Below are 14,493 nucleotides of genomic sequence, written 5' to 3'. Positions count from 1 at the left end.
GCCCACCCAGACTTGACTTCCGATGGGATGAAGCTGATTTCGTTACATGATTGGCACTGAGATAACTTAGGGCTTTTGTGTGGACAATTCTGATTGCGCTACTTTCCTTGTTTTCTCTTTCAGTTCCGTGAGGGGTGATTTGGTTTAGTTTATTTAGATAAACACGTTGTTTTCCTTTTTTTAACATAAACCAATTTCTTCCAGTCCGGATTTATAGAGCTACATACCTACCTACAATCATCTTGTCTTGCCGTTGGGATATTTTCAACCAACTCCGTAGGCATAAAACAGAAGGAAGACAAAAATGGCCGGCGTAACCCAACCACCCTACCCCCTCCATTCATCCATTGCATCTCGAATCCACCCTGAATACGCCGCCTTCTACAACCAATACATCATCAACCAACAACAAGTCCACCTCCAACCCATCGCCGCCTCGCGCACATCCGGCGTGCTACTCCCCGGCGGCGGCCCTGTGCTACCAGTCGGCAAAACAGAGGACATCGCCGTCAAGCGCGTCGAAACCCAGGGACCAGATGTATTGGTGCGAGTATTCACGCCCGAAGAACCGGCTCCCGAAGGCGGATATGGCGTAATGCTGTATCTGCATGGAGGCGGATGGGTGTTGGGGAATATAAATACCGAGAATACGGTTTGTACGAATATTTGCAAGAGGGCGGGTATTGTGGTTGTTACTGTTGATTATCGGTTTGTTTCCCTTTCTCCATCCACATTTCCTTTGTCTTATCCAACTGGTCCATCATTCATTATTCTGATAATTGGATAGCCTTGCCCCCGAAAACCCGTTCCCAGCCGCCGTGCATGACTGCTGGGAAGCCCTCATCTGGCTGCACACCCCCTCAACAATCACCCACTTGAATATCAACCCCAAATCAAAACTCAGCGTCGGCGGTTCCTCTGCAGGTGGCAACCTAGCCGCCATACTAACACACAAAGCCCTCCTCGAACGACCCGGAAAAATCAACATTGTAGCACAAGCTCTCAGCGTGCCCGTAACCGACAACACCGCCAGCCCAGAAAACAACTGGGCATGGAAGGAATTCGAGTTTACCGCTGCGTTGCCCGCGCTGAAGATGATGTGGTATCGCAAACATTACTTGCCCGACGAAAAGGAATGGGGTAACCCTGAAGCTTCGCCGTTGTTATATAGCAACGAAGACGGCCACTGGGCGAAGTTGCCTCCTGCTGTTGTTGTAGTTGGTGAGTTGGATGTGCTCCGCGGTGAGGGGGAGGGGTATGCGAAGAAACTACAGGAAAATGGAGTCAAGGCAGAAGTGCATGTTATGAAGGGGATGCCACATCCGTTTTTGGCGATGGATGCGGTTTTGGAGGCTGGGAGGGATGCGATTACGCTGTTGGTGGAGGTTGTTAAGAGTTCTCTTTAACCTGAAAGTCATTCATCAATTGGATTTGAAGTATATACACAATAGACTTCAACAGCTTACTTTTTCTTTCTTTCTTCAATTACGAGAATATACACATTCTAACCAATAGATTCATCTACAACAAGCCAAGGCCTAGATATATAATGAAATCTGTAGACAGGAGCGTAGTCAAGAACCAACCGTGTAAATACATGGGTTCACGTTATAAACAAGAGGAAGAGAAAAGGTGACGTCACGTTGCTGATGTTATGTTATCTGCTTGGGAGGGGGGATATATAGAAGGGAAAGTAAAATCAAAAGACAGCAAGCTCAACAACGCCATATGATGCAGGTTCAGAGTATGCCGCGAGAACTGGGATGCGTATTCGGAGTTGCGGAATCATGAGGACAAAAGGGTATTTTGTTGATGTGATGAATCGGCGAGAGATCAGGTCATATTCTCTCGCGCTCTGTACTGATTTCGCCACGCTTCTCCAGCGGACTGCGGAGGAGGCGGGAGTGGTCCGGATGGTGGAGGAGCAGCTCCCATAGGTAACGTAGCGGTATGTAATCCGCCCTGATGGTTAGAACTCAATGCTCGAGGGAAATGTGGTCGAGAAGGTGGATCAATTGCAGATCGAGGTTCACCAGAATAGGTGCGTGGGGAACGGCCTCTTCCGTTGCGAGCCTCTTCGCTTTCAAGAGACAAATGTTCTAGAGACAGATAAGGAGATTGTTGTCTTGAAGAAGACTGCGACGATCTAGAATTATGCGATGCATGCTGTGGTTGCTGTTGCGCGTACTGATTGTGGTTGCTATAGTCGCCATGATGGGACGTAGGGATATGGTGGGAGGAAGGGCTGAAATGTTGTTTATGTGCCGAAGTCACCTCATTTCGGAGTGGAATATCTCCAAATGTAGGAGTAGGGTGAGATGGTGCAGCAGACACGGTAGTAGCAGGTGTGTCTCGAGGTGTCATATCCGGAGAAGGACTGCTAGATGTTGTCGTCGTTGCCGTTTTGAGGGAAGCTGGAGCGGGAGGTTCGAGATATGAGTGACGATCCTGTGCGTGCATCATCTTCCGAGCCCATTTTTGCAAATCAACTGGCGTCCGCTTGGCGGCTTGCAGGAAAGCATCTTTGTCCTGTTGATTATTTAGTGACATTCTTCCTTAGGATGATGATACGACTTACGTAGAGTTCCCTCGGTGTCGGCCGCTCCTCGGACTTCTTGAGCAGACACTTTGCCACAAACTCGTGCAGAATAGGAGGGAAAGCATCGCTCTTGGGCAATTTCGGCGCGGGCTCATGCACAATCTGTTGTAGAAGATCCAAAATTCCCATCGGCCCTGCACTGGCTCGATCGCCGGCGGCCGAGTCGGTTGCATCGAACGGGAATCGTCCGACGGCAAGCTCCATCACGGTCAATCCAACACTCCACACATCAGACCGAACAGTATATGCGCCTCCCTGGATACGTTCCGGAGCCATGTAAGTCGAAGTACCGACGAAAGTATCGGCGACGGAGTTGACTGTTTCAGTAGCCACACCAAAGTCGCACAATTTGATGTTTCCGCGGGAGTTGACCAAGACATTCGACGGTTTGATGTCGCGGTGCATGATTCGGTGGTTTTCATATAGATATACCAAGCCTGCAAGGATTGATTCGGTTATTTTGCCTAGGACGTCGATACGGACAGGTCCGAACTCTTTGGAGATGCGGTCGAGAGAGCTTCACATGTCAGTATTATTGGCATGTAACCCGGACGTAAGGCTTCGAAATACGCACCCACAGTCCATATATTCCATACACAACACAATATCACGCGACTCATTCTGGAAGGCGCCGTAAAATGTCACAATATAAGGCGAGTTGCAGTCGTGGCCGACCTGGAGCTCACGGAGGATTTGCTTGCGGATGTTTTCTTTCACATCGACACGAATGATCTAACGGAGTATTAGACATGAACTTCTCCGGCCGAGCGACATGACCAACCTTTCGTGCCATAACGACCTTTGTCGTGGCATGCATAACCTTGGCGACTGTACCGCCATTTCCTGCGCCGACCTCCTTCAAAGTCACCAAATCCTCACTGCGCAAATCGAGCTTGAACTCAAGCCCAATCTCCAGTGTATCTGACCGTGTGCTCTCTGTATTTCCGACCGCCCCAGGGACCTGAGCATCGCCTTCGGATGGGGCGGATGCTGGCTTTGGTGTGGAATTGAGGGCGAGTCCCTTGACATTCTTGCGTTTCATGGTACGAGGTTTGAATGCGTCCGCCATGGTTGTGATTGGAGGCCGCACGGCGGCGACTGGACGCACGATAGGAAGAAAATGGCGACTTTCGAAATATAAAATAAATATGTAACTATGACCAAGAGATATCACAGTCAGTAAATCAGCGGTGAGGTGGTTTGGAAGCTCCGTCGAGTTGCATTGCGGGGGAATGGATACTCAAGAAGGACAGGTTTGGGTAGGGTGGGCTTCCCCCTGATGTTTCCTTTCTTCTTGGAACAAATATAGGCAAACTTACAAGCCTGGCTTGAAGGCTTCCCTGTATAATGAAAAGCTAGAAGAGAAAAAGGCCGAGTCTTTTTTTTAGTGGCAGTCACACACACACACACACTTGAGAATTATTCAGGAGTGAAAGGATGCAGAGTGATGGATGAGTGGAAGATGCAGCGGGGCCAATCAGTGCGCTTGGGGCGGCGAAAGCTGTTCACGCCAACTGAGCCTGGGCGGTTCCAGGAACAATGATAATTCGCTCTATTTGTCAATATTGAAATACAAATAATACAATAGTCTACTGATGGCGCGAAAGTACTGGCCGATGGGAAAAGCCCGCTCGATCTGTTATCAAATAGGTTAACCAGACGAAGTCGGGCAGGAAAGCCGATACAACTGATGTGAAACCTGGGCTATGTGTCAGGAGGCGGGGATTAAATTGCATGAGGACGAATAGTTGAGCATCTCAGTCTTGCTCTGCCTTGGTTGTGATTAGCTTCAATGTGGTAGTTAGAGCATGTAATATCTATATTCTACTACATAGTACTACATACTACGTATACTCCGTACTACTATCCATCACCGTGAATATTCCGTAGCGGTAACACTGTCCATATCGAGGCAGTATCTATGAAGTCGGGTATAACGAACTCAAAAAGAGAGTGAATGGCCGACTCATTATCACCAAGACTTATAGTTAATTCAAAATGGCAATAGTTAAACAATAGAAACGTGACTCTATACAGTGGAGACTAGCCAATCAGAAACCATACATCCTCCCAGCCTCCAATGGACTCCTGCGCCACACTTAATCTCTCTTCGGTCTAGTGCACCCGCCACACCGGAGTCGCGCCTTTTTTGTTGCTTCAACTGAAGGAAGCTGCCAGTTTTGCCCTCCAGCTGTGAGCTCACCACCAATTCACCTGACAGCTCGTCTCCCATCACCTCATCTGAGGGCCGCGAGCTTCAGATACCTCCGCGACATCAAACGTATTCCACAAAGAAAGAACTTTGATTGATAACAACAATCAACATGAGCACCAGAGACTTGATAGAGGGTGAGGCGCTGTTGGATGATGAGGAGAATGACGAGGAGTTCGACGAAGAGACTGGCGAGCCAATAAGAGGTCCGAGTACCGGAAAACCTAATACATACGATGACTCCAGCGAGGAGGACGATGAAGAAGAGGAAGACGAGGAGGCTGCTCGCGCAGTAAGATGGCATCAACGCTGCACATTCGTCAAAGTCTCGCGCGCTGACATGTTGACTATCCAGGTTCGAGAAGGATTCATCGTCGACGAAGATGAAGAAATCGAGGAACGCGCCGAGCGCCGCCGAGAACGAAAGAAGCGCAGACGAGAGGAGCGTGAACGAGAGGAAATCGTTCTCGATCAAGAAGATCTAGAACTCATCGGCGAGCAGAATCCAGATTTCCAGCCTCAGTCTACTGAGGTATGTCTGATAACCTTTTTTTGTATATGAGGGATATCTAACATCTAGGAAGTCAAAATTTAAACGTCTCAAACGAGGTCACAAATCAGACCGACCCGCCGACGTCTTTAACTGGGATGAAGAAGAGGAAGCAGCAGATTATGGAAGGGTCAGCCACCGCCGTCGCGACGAAGAAATGGACGACTTTATCGAAGAAGATGAGTTCTCCGATGAGGAACGTCAGCGCCGAGAAGACGACGAAGAAATTGCACATCCCGTTCGCAAAGGAATATCCGGCCTCGCCATCTCCGAAGCCACCGGTCTCGACGAAAATGCTCTGGAGGATATGCGTGCGGCTTTCGGTGATGGTACCGACTACCTGTTTGCCCTCGAGATGGAGGAAGATGAAGAAGAGCAACAAGAGGAAGAAACAAAACACCTCGACTTGAAGGATGTTTTCGAGCCGACATTATTGGCCGAGAAGATGTTGACTGATGAGGATAACGAGATTCGCTTTGCCGACGAACCAGAGCGCCATCAAATTGCACGAAAGCCATACAAAGGGGTTGTTCTTTCCGACGAAGAGTTCCATGAAGAAGCCGTCTGGATTTCAAACTTGATGCTTTTGAGGAAACAACACGTCATTGAGGATAACCTACAAGAGCCGTTTCAGCGCGCTGTTGCCAAAGTGCTTGAGTTTATGGTGACCGATGATTTCGAAGTGCCTTTTATCTTCCAACACCGAAAAGACTATTTGATTCATGCCGCCAAGGTTCCAGCTTCTCCCGATCCGGGCAATCCTGATGCGCCAGAGTTCGTCATCCGAGCTCAGAAACTGCTTAACATGAACGACTTGTGGGACATTTTTGAACACGATCTGAAGTTCCGAGCCTATATTGATAAACGACATACTCTACAAAAGACGTACGATCGCCTGCAAGAAATCGGCGTCAAGGATGAAATAGTGGATGAAATGCTTGCCGCTGCGACTACTATGGAGGAACTACAGGATGTTCAAGAATATCTGCATTTCCAATATGGTCCTCAAATCAAGGATCTTTCTTTAATCTCAGAAGAGACCAACGGTGAAGTGGATGGCGAAGTCAATGGACAGACGAATGGTCAGACCACTCGCCGGAAAGCGGGCGCCAATACTTTCTTTGAAAGAATTCGGAAGAGTAATGTCTATAGTCTTGTGCGCTCTTTCGGTATTACTGCCGATGCGTTTGCTCAAGCCGTTTCTCAAAATCGCCGAGGACAATACACCGAGGACCCCGAGAAACCACCCGAAGAACTCGCAGATACCGCTTTGGATACTGATTATAGCAACTCAACAAGCGCTCTTAGAGCTGCCAAGGCTATGTTTGTCGAGGAGTTGGTGATGAACCCAAGAATGCGAAAAGTCATCCGTGAGCAGTGCTACAGGAATGGTGTTGTGGATTGTTACAGAACAGAAAAGGGTCTTCGCCGAATCGACGAGCAACATCCATACTATGAATTCAAGTATTTGCGCAACCAGCAACTTACAGATATTGCTCGACGTCCAGAACTTTTCTTGAGCATGCTCAAGGCCGAAGAGGAAGGATTGATCAACGTAACAGTCACCTTCCAGAACTTGGAGCGCTATCGTCAGAGTTTATACAGCCATATTGAGTCAGACAGTCAGAGTGATGTTGCTGATGCTTGGAACAGAGAGAGACGTGAAGTTCTTGATACCGCCCTTGGCCGGCTTGTCAAACTGATGACACGTAGTGTCAAGGAGAACATTCGACAAAATTGCGAAAATCATGTTACCAAGGAAGTGCGCGAAGTATTCTCCAATAAACTAGACCAAGCTCCTTACAAGCCGAAAGGCATGGTTCTTGGTACCGTTCCTCGAGTGCTTGCCTTTTCTAACGGTGATGCTCCTGTGAATGGAGACCATTTCATTCACTGGGTCTGGGTTGAAGAAGAAGGCCGGCCTCAAGAGAACGGAAAGTTCGCAAAATTGCAAATTGGAGATTTGGAGCGTGGCATTCCAGATGGAGAGGACGTTGCTGCATTCGTCGAGTTGGTTCGTCGTCGCGTTCCAGACGTCATTGCTGTTTCAGGTCGCTCCCCAGAGACTCGCAAGCTTTACAAGCTACTTTGTGATCTCGTTGACCGCAAGGACCTCCGTGCTGCTCCATACACTGTCGGTGAAGGAAAAGAGGCAAAGGAGGTCGCTGACAGGTTGGAAGTTATTATGGTGAATGACGAAACAGCACAGTTATACGCCAATAGCGAGCGAGCCACAGTCGATTTCCCAGTCAAACAAAATTACCTCACGAGTTATTGTTGCGGTATTGCTCGATACCTCCAGAACCCGTTGAAAGAATACGCAGCCCTTGGCAAAGATTTGGTTTCTATTCAGTTCACACCTGGTCAGAGGTATCTAGCCGAAGACATTGTCGCAAAACAATTGGAGAGCGCTCTAGTTGACATGGTAAATTTGTGCGGTGTCGACATCAATGAGGCTGTGAGCGATCCGGCAACACAGAATCTTCTCCAATATGTCTGTGGTCTAGGGCCGAGAAAAGCTTCGCATTTGGTTAAAATCGTCAACATGAATGGTGGCATCGTCAACAATCGTGTGGAACTACTTGGTGTTGAAGCACAGTACCCTGCTATGGGCGTGAAAGTCTGGAACAATTGTGCTAGCTTCCTTTACCTCGACTGGGAAAATGTAGAGACGGACGCTGATCCTTTGGATAACACCCGTGTGCATCCTGAAGACTATGACATTGCTCGCAAGATGGCCGCTGATGCATTAGAACTTGATGAAGAGGATATCAAGGCAGAGACAGACGAGTCTGGACCTGGTGCTATTGTTCGGAAGCTCCTCAAAGACGATCTTCAAGATCGTGTTAACGACTTGATCTTGGAGGAATATGCCGAGCAGTTGGAGAAGAATCTGAACCAGCGGAAGCGAGCGACATTAGAGACTATCCGTGCCGAGTTGCAACAACCTTATGAAGAGCTCCGGAAACCATTCGTCTTCCCGACCACAGACGAAATCTTCACTATGCTCACAGGCGAGACAAACGAAACCTTGGCCGAAGGTATGGTTGTTCCAATGTCCGTCAAGCGAATTGCCCAGGACCATATCGAAGGAAAACTCGATTGTGGAGTTGAAGTACTTGTGTCCGAGTCAGATATCACAGACCGGCATGATATACCACCAAGAGCTCTTTTCCAGATTCACCAATCCGTTCAGGGCAAGATCTTGTACTTGAACAAGAAAACATTCCAATGCAACATGACACTTCGTGAAGACAAGGTCAGCAAAGGATATCAGCGACCGATAGAGAAGCATCGCGGTGAATGGGATGATCGACAGGAGCAGGAAGATCGTGAGCTTCTGCAAGAAAAGGCGAAAACGGAAAGTCGATTCGTCAGAGTCATCAAACATCCATTGTTCCGAGCCTACAACTCAAAACAGGCGGAGGAGTACTTGGGAGGAATGAACCGGGGCGACTGTGTTATCCGCCCGTCTTCGAAGGGACCTGATCATCTCACAGTCACATGGAAAGTTGCTGATAGTGTTTACCAACACATTGATGTTCTGGAATTGGACAAAGAGAATGAATATTCAGTTGGTCGAATTTTGAAGATTGGCGGAAAATACACGTACAGCGATTTAGACGAGTTGATCGTCAGCCACGTGCAGACGATGGCCAGGAAGGTCGACGAGATGATGTCTCATGAAAAGTATCAAAGCGGGACAAAGGCGGATACAGGTATGTTCTTTCATTCATTTGCTGAGTTGAGCCAGTGGACTAACAGTTTTTCTAGAAAAATGGCTGACTACGTACACCATGGCAAATCCCAAACGATCCGTTTACGCTTTCTGCATCAACCCCAAGTACCCTGGATATTTCTTCCTGTGCTTCAAAGCAGGACAAAATGCAGCACTACAGAGTTGGAATGTCAAAGTCATTCCCCAAGGTTTTGAGTTGCAACGCAATCCTTATCCCGATATGCGTGCGTTGTGCAATGGATTCAAACTGCTTTTCACAAATATGCAAGTGGGCCGAGTTGGTCAGGGGTTGCCTCGCAGGTGATTTCTTTTGTCATTACTTTTTTTTATATCATGTCCTTTTCCAAGGCAAATTTGCACATTACTGTAATTCATTAACATTAAGCCGAGTATGGGAAAAGGAATTTTGCATTGGGCTGATTTATACTCCTACATTTCAATCTTTGTATTTTTCACGTTTTATTTTTCTATTCATCGGCGCAAGCTAGCATAATCTTCAAATGGAATACTATGATCATTTATCCTCAAGTATCAACAACCACTGACTTCACTGAGTCAAAGCTAGTGCACTACTTTTGCAAAAATCTTGGGAAATTCCAGTCCGGATACCTTCTCCAAAGAGAAAAAACAACAGATGGTCAAATCAGGCTGACGAGGCTGGCGTTGACGGAGTGAGCCTTGTAGAATATTAATATTGAGATAAAGACCGAAACATGAATACAAAACGGTATGAAGCCCTTGGGCTATTTTAATTCTACTAAATGCTAAGTCCAAGTTTGACACATGCACTCAGTTCTTGCTAATATCAAGACTATCAATCATATCGGTGAGTTCGTCCAAGACGCTGCTTTGTACGGCTTGTTGGAGCTGGGGCGTGCAAAGGTCATTCCCAAACCCAAAGTCGCAATCGAGGCATCTTTGTGCGATGTTCTTGTACCTAGGCCCGAGTCTACATGACTGGACTGCAAGTCTTCGAATTCGGCCAATATCTCCACCATCAACGAGCGCCCAATGTCCAATCTGCAGTAGGACGACCCCTAGACAGTACAATGGCAAGTTGCGGATGCCATATTGGAATTTAGCATCTTCAATGACCGTGGACATATTGAGCTTAGGATAATCTTCTGTTGCGTCAATACAGACTTGATCATCATGGCTCTCCGAGGAAAATCCCGTCGTGACATGCAGGGACCGTAGAGAAGCATCTGAGAACTCATCACCACATCGGAAAAAGCCAATATCCTGCAATCCCCAGTATTCATTCAGCCAAGGAGTGGCATGAAACTGTAACATTGCTGAAACTAAAGTACGCACTAGCTTCAGTTGATCCACTACTGTCAGAGTATTATCCAGAGGCTGGCTCAACAACTCATACACAGGTGCCAGCTCGCCTTGGGATTTTACTTGAACTGACTCGCTCTTTTGAGTGTTTCCGGAGAAGAAAAGGTGGCGGTATTTCTCGGCGGTTGTGTCAATATATCCAATACAGGTTTCTTCTCCTTGTAGCTCCTGATATGGTCGTGCCGGCCGGGCCAGAGCAGAGCAAATATCCGACGAGCTGCGAAGATCCACGTAGTCACGCCACTGCGGCATTGTCTCTTCAAGAGACCTGACAGAAATATCATCTGTCAAGAACAGTTTACGGGTTTTCCCAGCTCGCTCGATAGCTTGTTCTGTTGGACGGTGTGAGGACTCTCCAGTTATCATTTCTTGGTCCTCTGCTGCACTTGCTGGAGTTGGAACAAAGGATTCGGGAGCTTCGTATGCCTGGCTATACGAACGAACTGACAAGCGCACCAAATTTTCAAGTCTAGAAGAAATTCGGAATTAGGTGTTAATATAACTGAGCCGAATTCATGAATGCGGAATGACAAGCTGAGGGGACTACAACTCACCTTATTTGTGGAGGGCTACGGTCAGATAATATCAACAAATCTAGATGGACTTGGGGGTTGACCGAAACATCCAGTAACAACTTCGCATAATGAGCAAGATGAGTGGTTTGGGAACAGGACCACGATGTTGTCAGCGCTTCGTGCAGCGCTCGAGAGACATGTCTGATGGATTCATACTGAGTACACTCTTCGCGACGTCGCTTTTTTCTTCGGCTTATCGAAGCACTGTCTTGATAGCGTGGAGGTTTCTGGAATTCTTTGAGATGTTTGCGTAGTATTTGCAAATCCGCATTGGCCATACGCAGAGCCTCGATCAGTTGTTCATACCCGGACTTCTTGAATGACATCTTAATGGCCGATTGTATCCGGTTTAACCTAGCTTGTGTAGTTATATCCTAAGTCGCTATCATCAGCTCATTATTCTGAATTACAGAGTAAAAGCACAATCTCGTCATCATACCTGCCGTTGTGCTGGAATGGAGTCAAACCGACTCAGTTCCGTGCTTAGTTCTGTCAGTTTTTCATCGATCTCCTCCACGATTCTTAAACAAGTATCATAATTCTTGTCTAGACACGTTTTCCATTGCTGGTTGATATGCACGCCAGTCCACTTAGTATGTTGCGAATTGGCGAGCATAGCTCGGATAGTGCCTTCGTCGCTAACAACCATTCGTAGTAGAAAGTGGCATTCGTTAAGGAAAAGGCGATGCTGGGTTTCAAATTGCCGATTTAAGCGGAGCAAAACTCTTGAGTATTGGCGATAGGTTTTGAACTGAGCATATATTGCACTATAGGCACTGATAGCGGTGACCATAAGCGGCACAAGGCCGGTGACGAGAGATACTGGGTCGGCCATGATGGATGTGCTGGCCCAAAAGGTTTTGGAAATCTCATTGAGGTTCCTCTTCCTTTTTATCACATTATCAAAAGAAGGTTGAAAAAACACACAGGCGGGGTTGAAAAGGCTGGCACAAGGCCACAAGCAAGTAGGCGACCACAAGGCTGAGATGGGTGGCTGTGCATGCAAATAGAATCAGGCTGGAGATTATCACGGCCTCGTTCTTCCCTGTATATAGAGTTAACGATCCTCGAACCTATGCTGAGAGCATCAAGCAATACCAGCACATTTCCAAAATGTCATTGCTTCCTGAACCTCTAACAGCACTGCTTACGCCGCCGATGAGCATCGACTGCCTGGCAGAGGTACCGAAAAAAAGAAATATCATAGCTGATCTATACACCGAGTGCACGAAGTTCTATCTCATGCTCCTTAAGCGAGCATCTTTGGACCGAGATCTCCCACAACACATCTACCGTGGTCTCGAAAGCAGCTATAGCTCGCTTGTTCTTTGGGCTCAGGGATATGGCGTGGCAGATGGGAATCTCGATGAGCTATTGAAAAAGTCCCGGTTGCTGCAAAGCATGACTCTGGAGCCGTTGATCCAAATTAGCGAGACATTAAGAAATAGTATGTTTCTATCATCAGGCAATTTTACCTCATTTGCAGGGCTAAAGTCATCTTTTTGAACAGGGCTTCACCCCCGATTCGCTTCGCGTATGCATAAGAACGACTTGTACCCAAAGTATACGTTATTTTTGCTCATCAACGAAGCCAAACAAATGTTACGCGCTGTTCAAGACGGACTCCAGGGTCTAGAGGGTGGGGATATCGCTCCTTGTCTTGATACACTAGATTTACTAGACGAAGACTCATTGGAAGATATGGTGGCCGATATCAAGACCGAAACTCAGTGCTTGATCGATCTCGACTCAATGTTTGAATATCCTGTCAGTGACCTGGACAGCCGCTCTGCCAACCAGTACGAGGAAATGCCAACTTCTAAAGTACGGCGCGAAATGTTCGTTGACTACTTGCATCAGAAGTTCCCATTGGCTCATCAAGACCTTATTCAGCAGCTTGGTTGGTTTTTAAATGGAGGTTTGGATATGCGAGAGCGGGAGCATGACCCTTCCAACGTGATAACGCCAGAGGTTCTAATGGGGAGAGCTATTCGCGACACCCTGGTCTCATACTTTACAGTCTGGACACTACACAATGATCTTAATTCCACCTGCCCTCTTTGCTGGGAGAGCGTTGGAGACCCACCGCAATTCTTTGAGTTGCATCTACCCCAGCATGCAGATGAACTATATTTTCTAGCAAGTCATCCGGGACTCGATACGACCAAGGGAAAGAAAATCGCTGATTCAAATGAGACCGAAATGAAACCAGCAAAGCCGATATCAAATAACTTGTCTCAATACAGGAAGGACAACAAGTCATCTGCGTATACGAAGAAGGACCTAGTTCTACACGATAAAAATGAACATGAAACGATGAAAATCATGGACTCGAACAGACCAATAAAAGAAGAACGTGCGAATATCATAGCAACGTCTACATATAGTCGATCTCGAACGCGGACTTATTGTCATCTTTGCAGTGACCATCCTGAAGGGTTTCGCGGAGAGCATGAGTTGCGCCGTCACATTGAGCGTGCTCACACAGTGATCCGCAAGTTCTGGGTGTGCGTGGATATCTCTCCGGACAAAAACATCCTTGCCAACTGCAAAGCTTGTAAGAACGGCAAGAAGTATGAAGCAATGTATAATGCAGCCGCGCATTTGCGTCGTGTTCATTTCCGACACCAACGTGATCGTGGCGACAGCGATATCAAGCGCCGCGGTGGCATTAGCGGCAGCGATACTCCTCCTATGGATGTGCTGAAAGAATGGATGAAGGAAATGGAAGAAGTGCAAGTTGATGGTACGGATACAGAATCTGAACGGGGTCTCCCTCGTGTGAGAGAATCTGGGTTGCCGATGACGGCAGGGCAATCATCTCAAGATGAAGCTGCTCCAGAAGAACTCCTGACTATCGACCTTCCGCCCATTTGTTAAGAAGCTGAGATGCTTGTCGGAGAAAGTATAGGATTGTGAATACACAGAAGAAGATGAAGGGGAAATCATCGACCTTCATCTCTACCTAGTAATGCTGGATTTAATGATTGAGAATTAGTTGACAAGGGATGTACCATACATGACCAGCCGTATAGATAGCTTTGAGGAGACTGCTACCTCTAAAACCAGCTTTAACTGAATCTTTGAAGCTCCTAGAGCTACCTGAGTACTAGGTTTCTATTTACCCCGATGAAAGTCCCATGCAAAAAGCAGTTGGGTCCGGGAAACATTTGAACAGTACGACGGTATAATCTTTTATATAACGTACCTCTCCAGATATCTGGGTAGACAACTCACTCCAGAGTATCACGAATAGGATTTCTGTCATAAGAATGATTGCCTGAGAGACTATCTGTACGGACGTAGACAACGTCAACACCACTAAATCGAGTTAGAACCGCACGCTGGAGTCAAATGTGAAAGAACCGTAAACATTTTCATTTAGAAATGCTATATAGTTATAGAGAGGAGAATAGAACCATTCAATAAAGTCCGGGTATATAAAAATCTACAAAGCCAAATCCAATCAAAACATTG

The 14,493-nt window shown here is 47.1% G+C and overlaps 5 protein-coding genes across 5 annotated transcripts; 3 read left to right on the top strand and 2 right to left on the bottom strand.

The window, feature by feature from the left end:
- Window positions 1-304: 304 nt before the first annotated feature.
- On the top strand, window positions 305-1,406 carry EYB26_009046 (uncharacterized protein; the record flags this gene model as incomplete). The annotated part of the gene is made up of 2 exons (XM_054268297.1): window positions 305-708; window positions 788-1,406. The coding sequence occupies 2 exons, from the start codon at window positions 305-307 to the stop codon at window positions 1,404-1,406; spliced, it is 1,023 nt and encodes a 340-aa protein (XP_054124272.1).
- Window positions 1,407-1,833: 427 nt separating this feature from the next.
- Window positions 1,834-3,668, bottom strand: EYB26_009045 (uncharacterized protein; the record flags this gene model as incomplete). The annotated part of the gene is made up of 4 exons (XM_054268296.1): window positions 1,834-2,529; window positions 2,579-3,116; window positions 3,174-3,331; window positions 3,381-3,668. 4 exons carry the CDS (start codon window positions 3,666-3,668, stop codon window positions 1,834-1,836), a joined length of 1,680 nt encoding a protein of 559 aa, XP_054124271.1.
- Window positions 3,669-4,923: 1,255 nt separating this feature from the next.
- On the top strand, window positions 4,924-9,404 carry EYB26_009044 (uncharacterized protein; the record flags this gene model as incomplete). The annotated part of the gene is made up of 4 exons (XM_054268295.1): window positions 4,924-5,103; window positions 5,167-5,343; window positions 5,396-9,080; window positions 9,136-9,404. The coding sequence occupies 4 exons, from the start codon at window positions 4,924-4,926 to the stop codon at window positions 9,402-9,404; spliced, it is 4,311 nt and encodes a 1,436-aa protein (XP_054124270.1).
- Window positions 9,405-9,889: 485 nt separating this feature from the next.
- Window positions 9,890-11,851, bottom strand: EYB26_009043 (uncharacterized protein; the record flags this gene model as incomplete). Its single annotated transcript, XM_054268294.1, has 3 exons — window positions 9,890-10,910; window positions 10,996-11,390; window positions 11,456-11,851. The coding sequence occupies 3 exons, from the start codon at window positions 11,849-11,851 to the stop codon at window positions 9,890-9,892; spliced, it is 1,812 nt and encodes a 603-aa protein (XP_054124269.1).
- A 278-nt stretch (window positions 11,852-12,129) lies between these two features.
- On the top strand, window positions 12,130-13,896 carry EYB26_009042 (uncharacterized protein; the record flags this gene model as incomplete). Its single annotated transcript, XM_054268293.1, has 2 exons — window positions 12,130-12,463; window positions 12,527-13,896. The coding sequence occupies 2 exons, from the start codon at window positions 12,130-12,132 to the stop codon at window positions 13,894-13,896; spliced, it is 1,704 nt and encodes a 567-aa protein (XP_054124268.1).
- Window positions 13,897-14,493: the final 597 nt, after the last annotated feature.

This window comes from Talaromyces marneffei, chromosome 7 (genome assembly GCF_009556855.1).
Source record: "Talaromyces marneffei chromosome 7, complete sequence".
NCBI lineage: Eukaryota > Fungi > Ascomycota > Eurotiomycetes > Eurotiales > Trichocomaceae > Talaromyces > Talaromyces marneffei.
The sequence above is the reverse complement of the archived record's forward strand: the minus strand, read 5'-3'. Positions and strand labels throughout refer to the sequence as shown.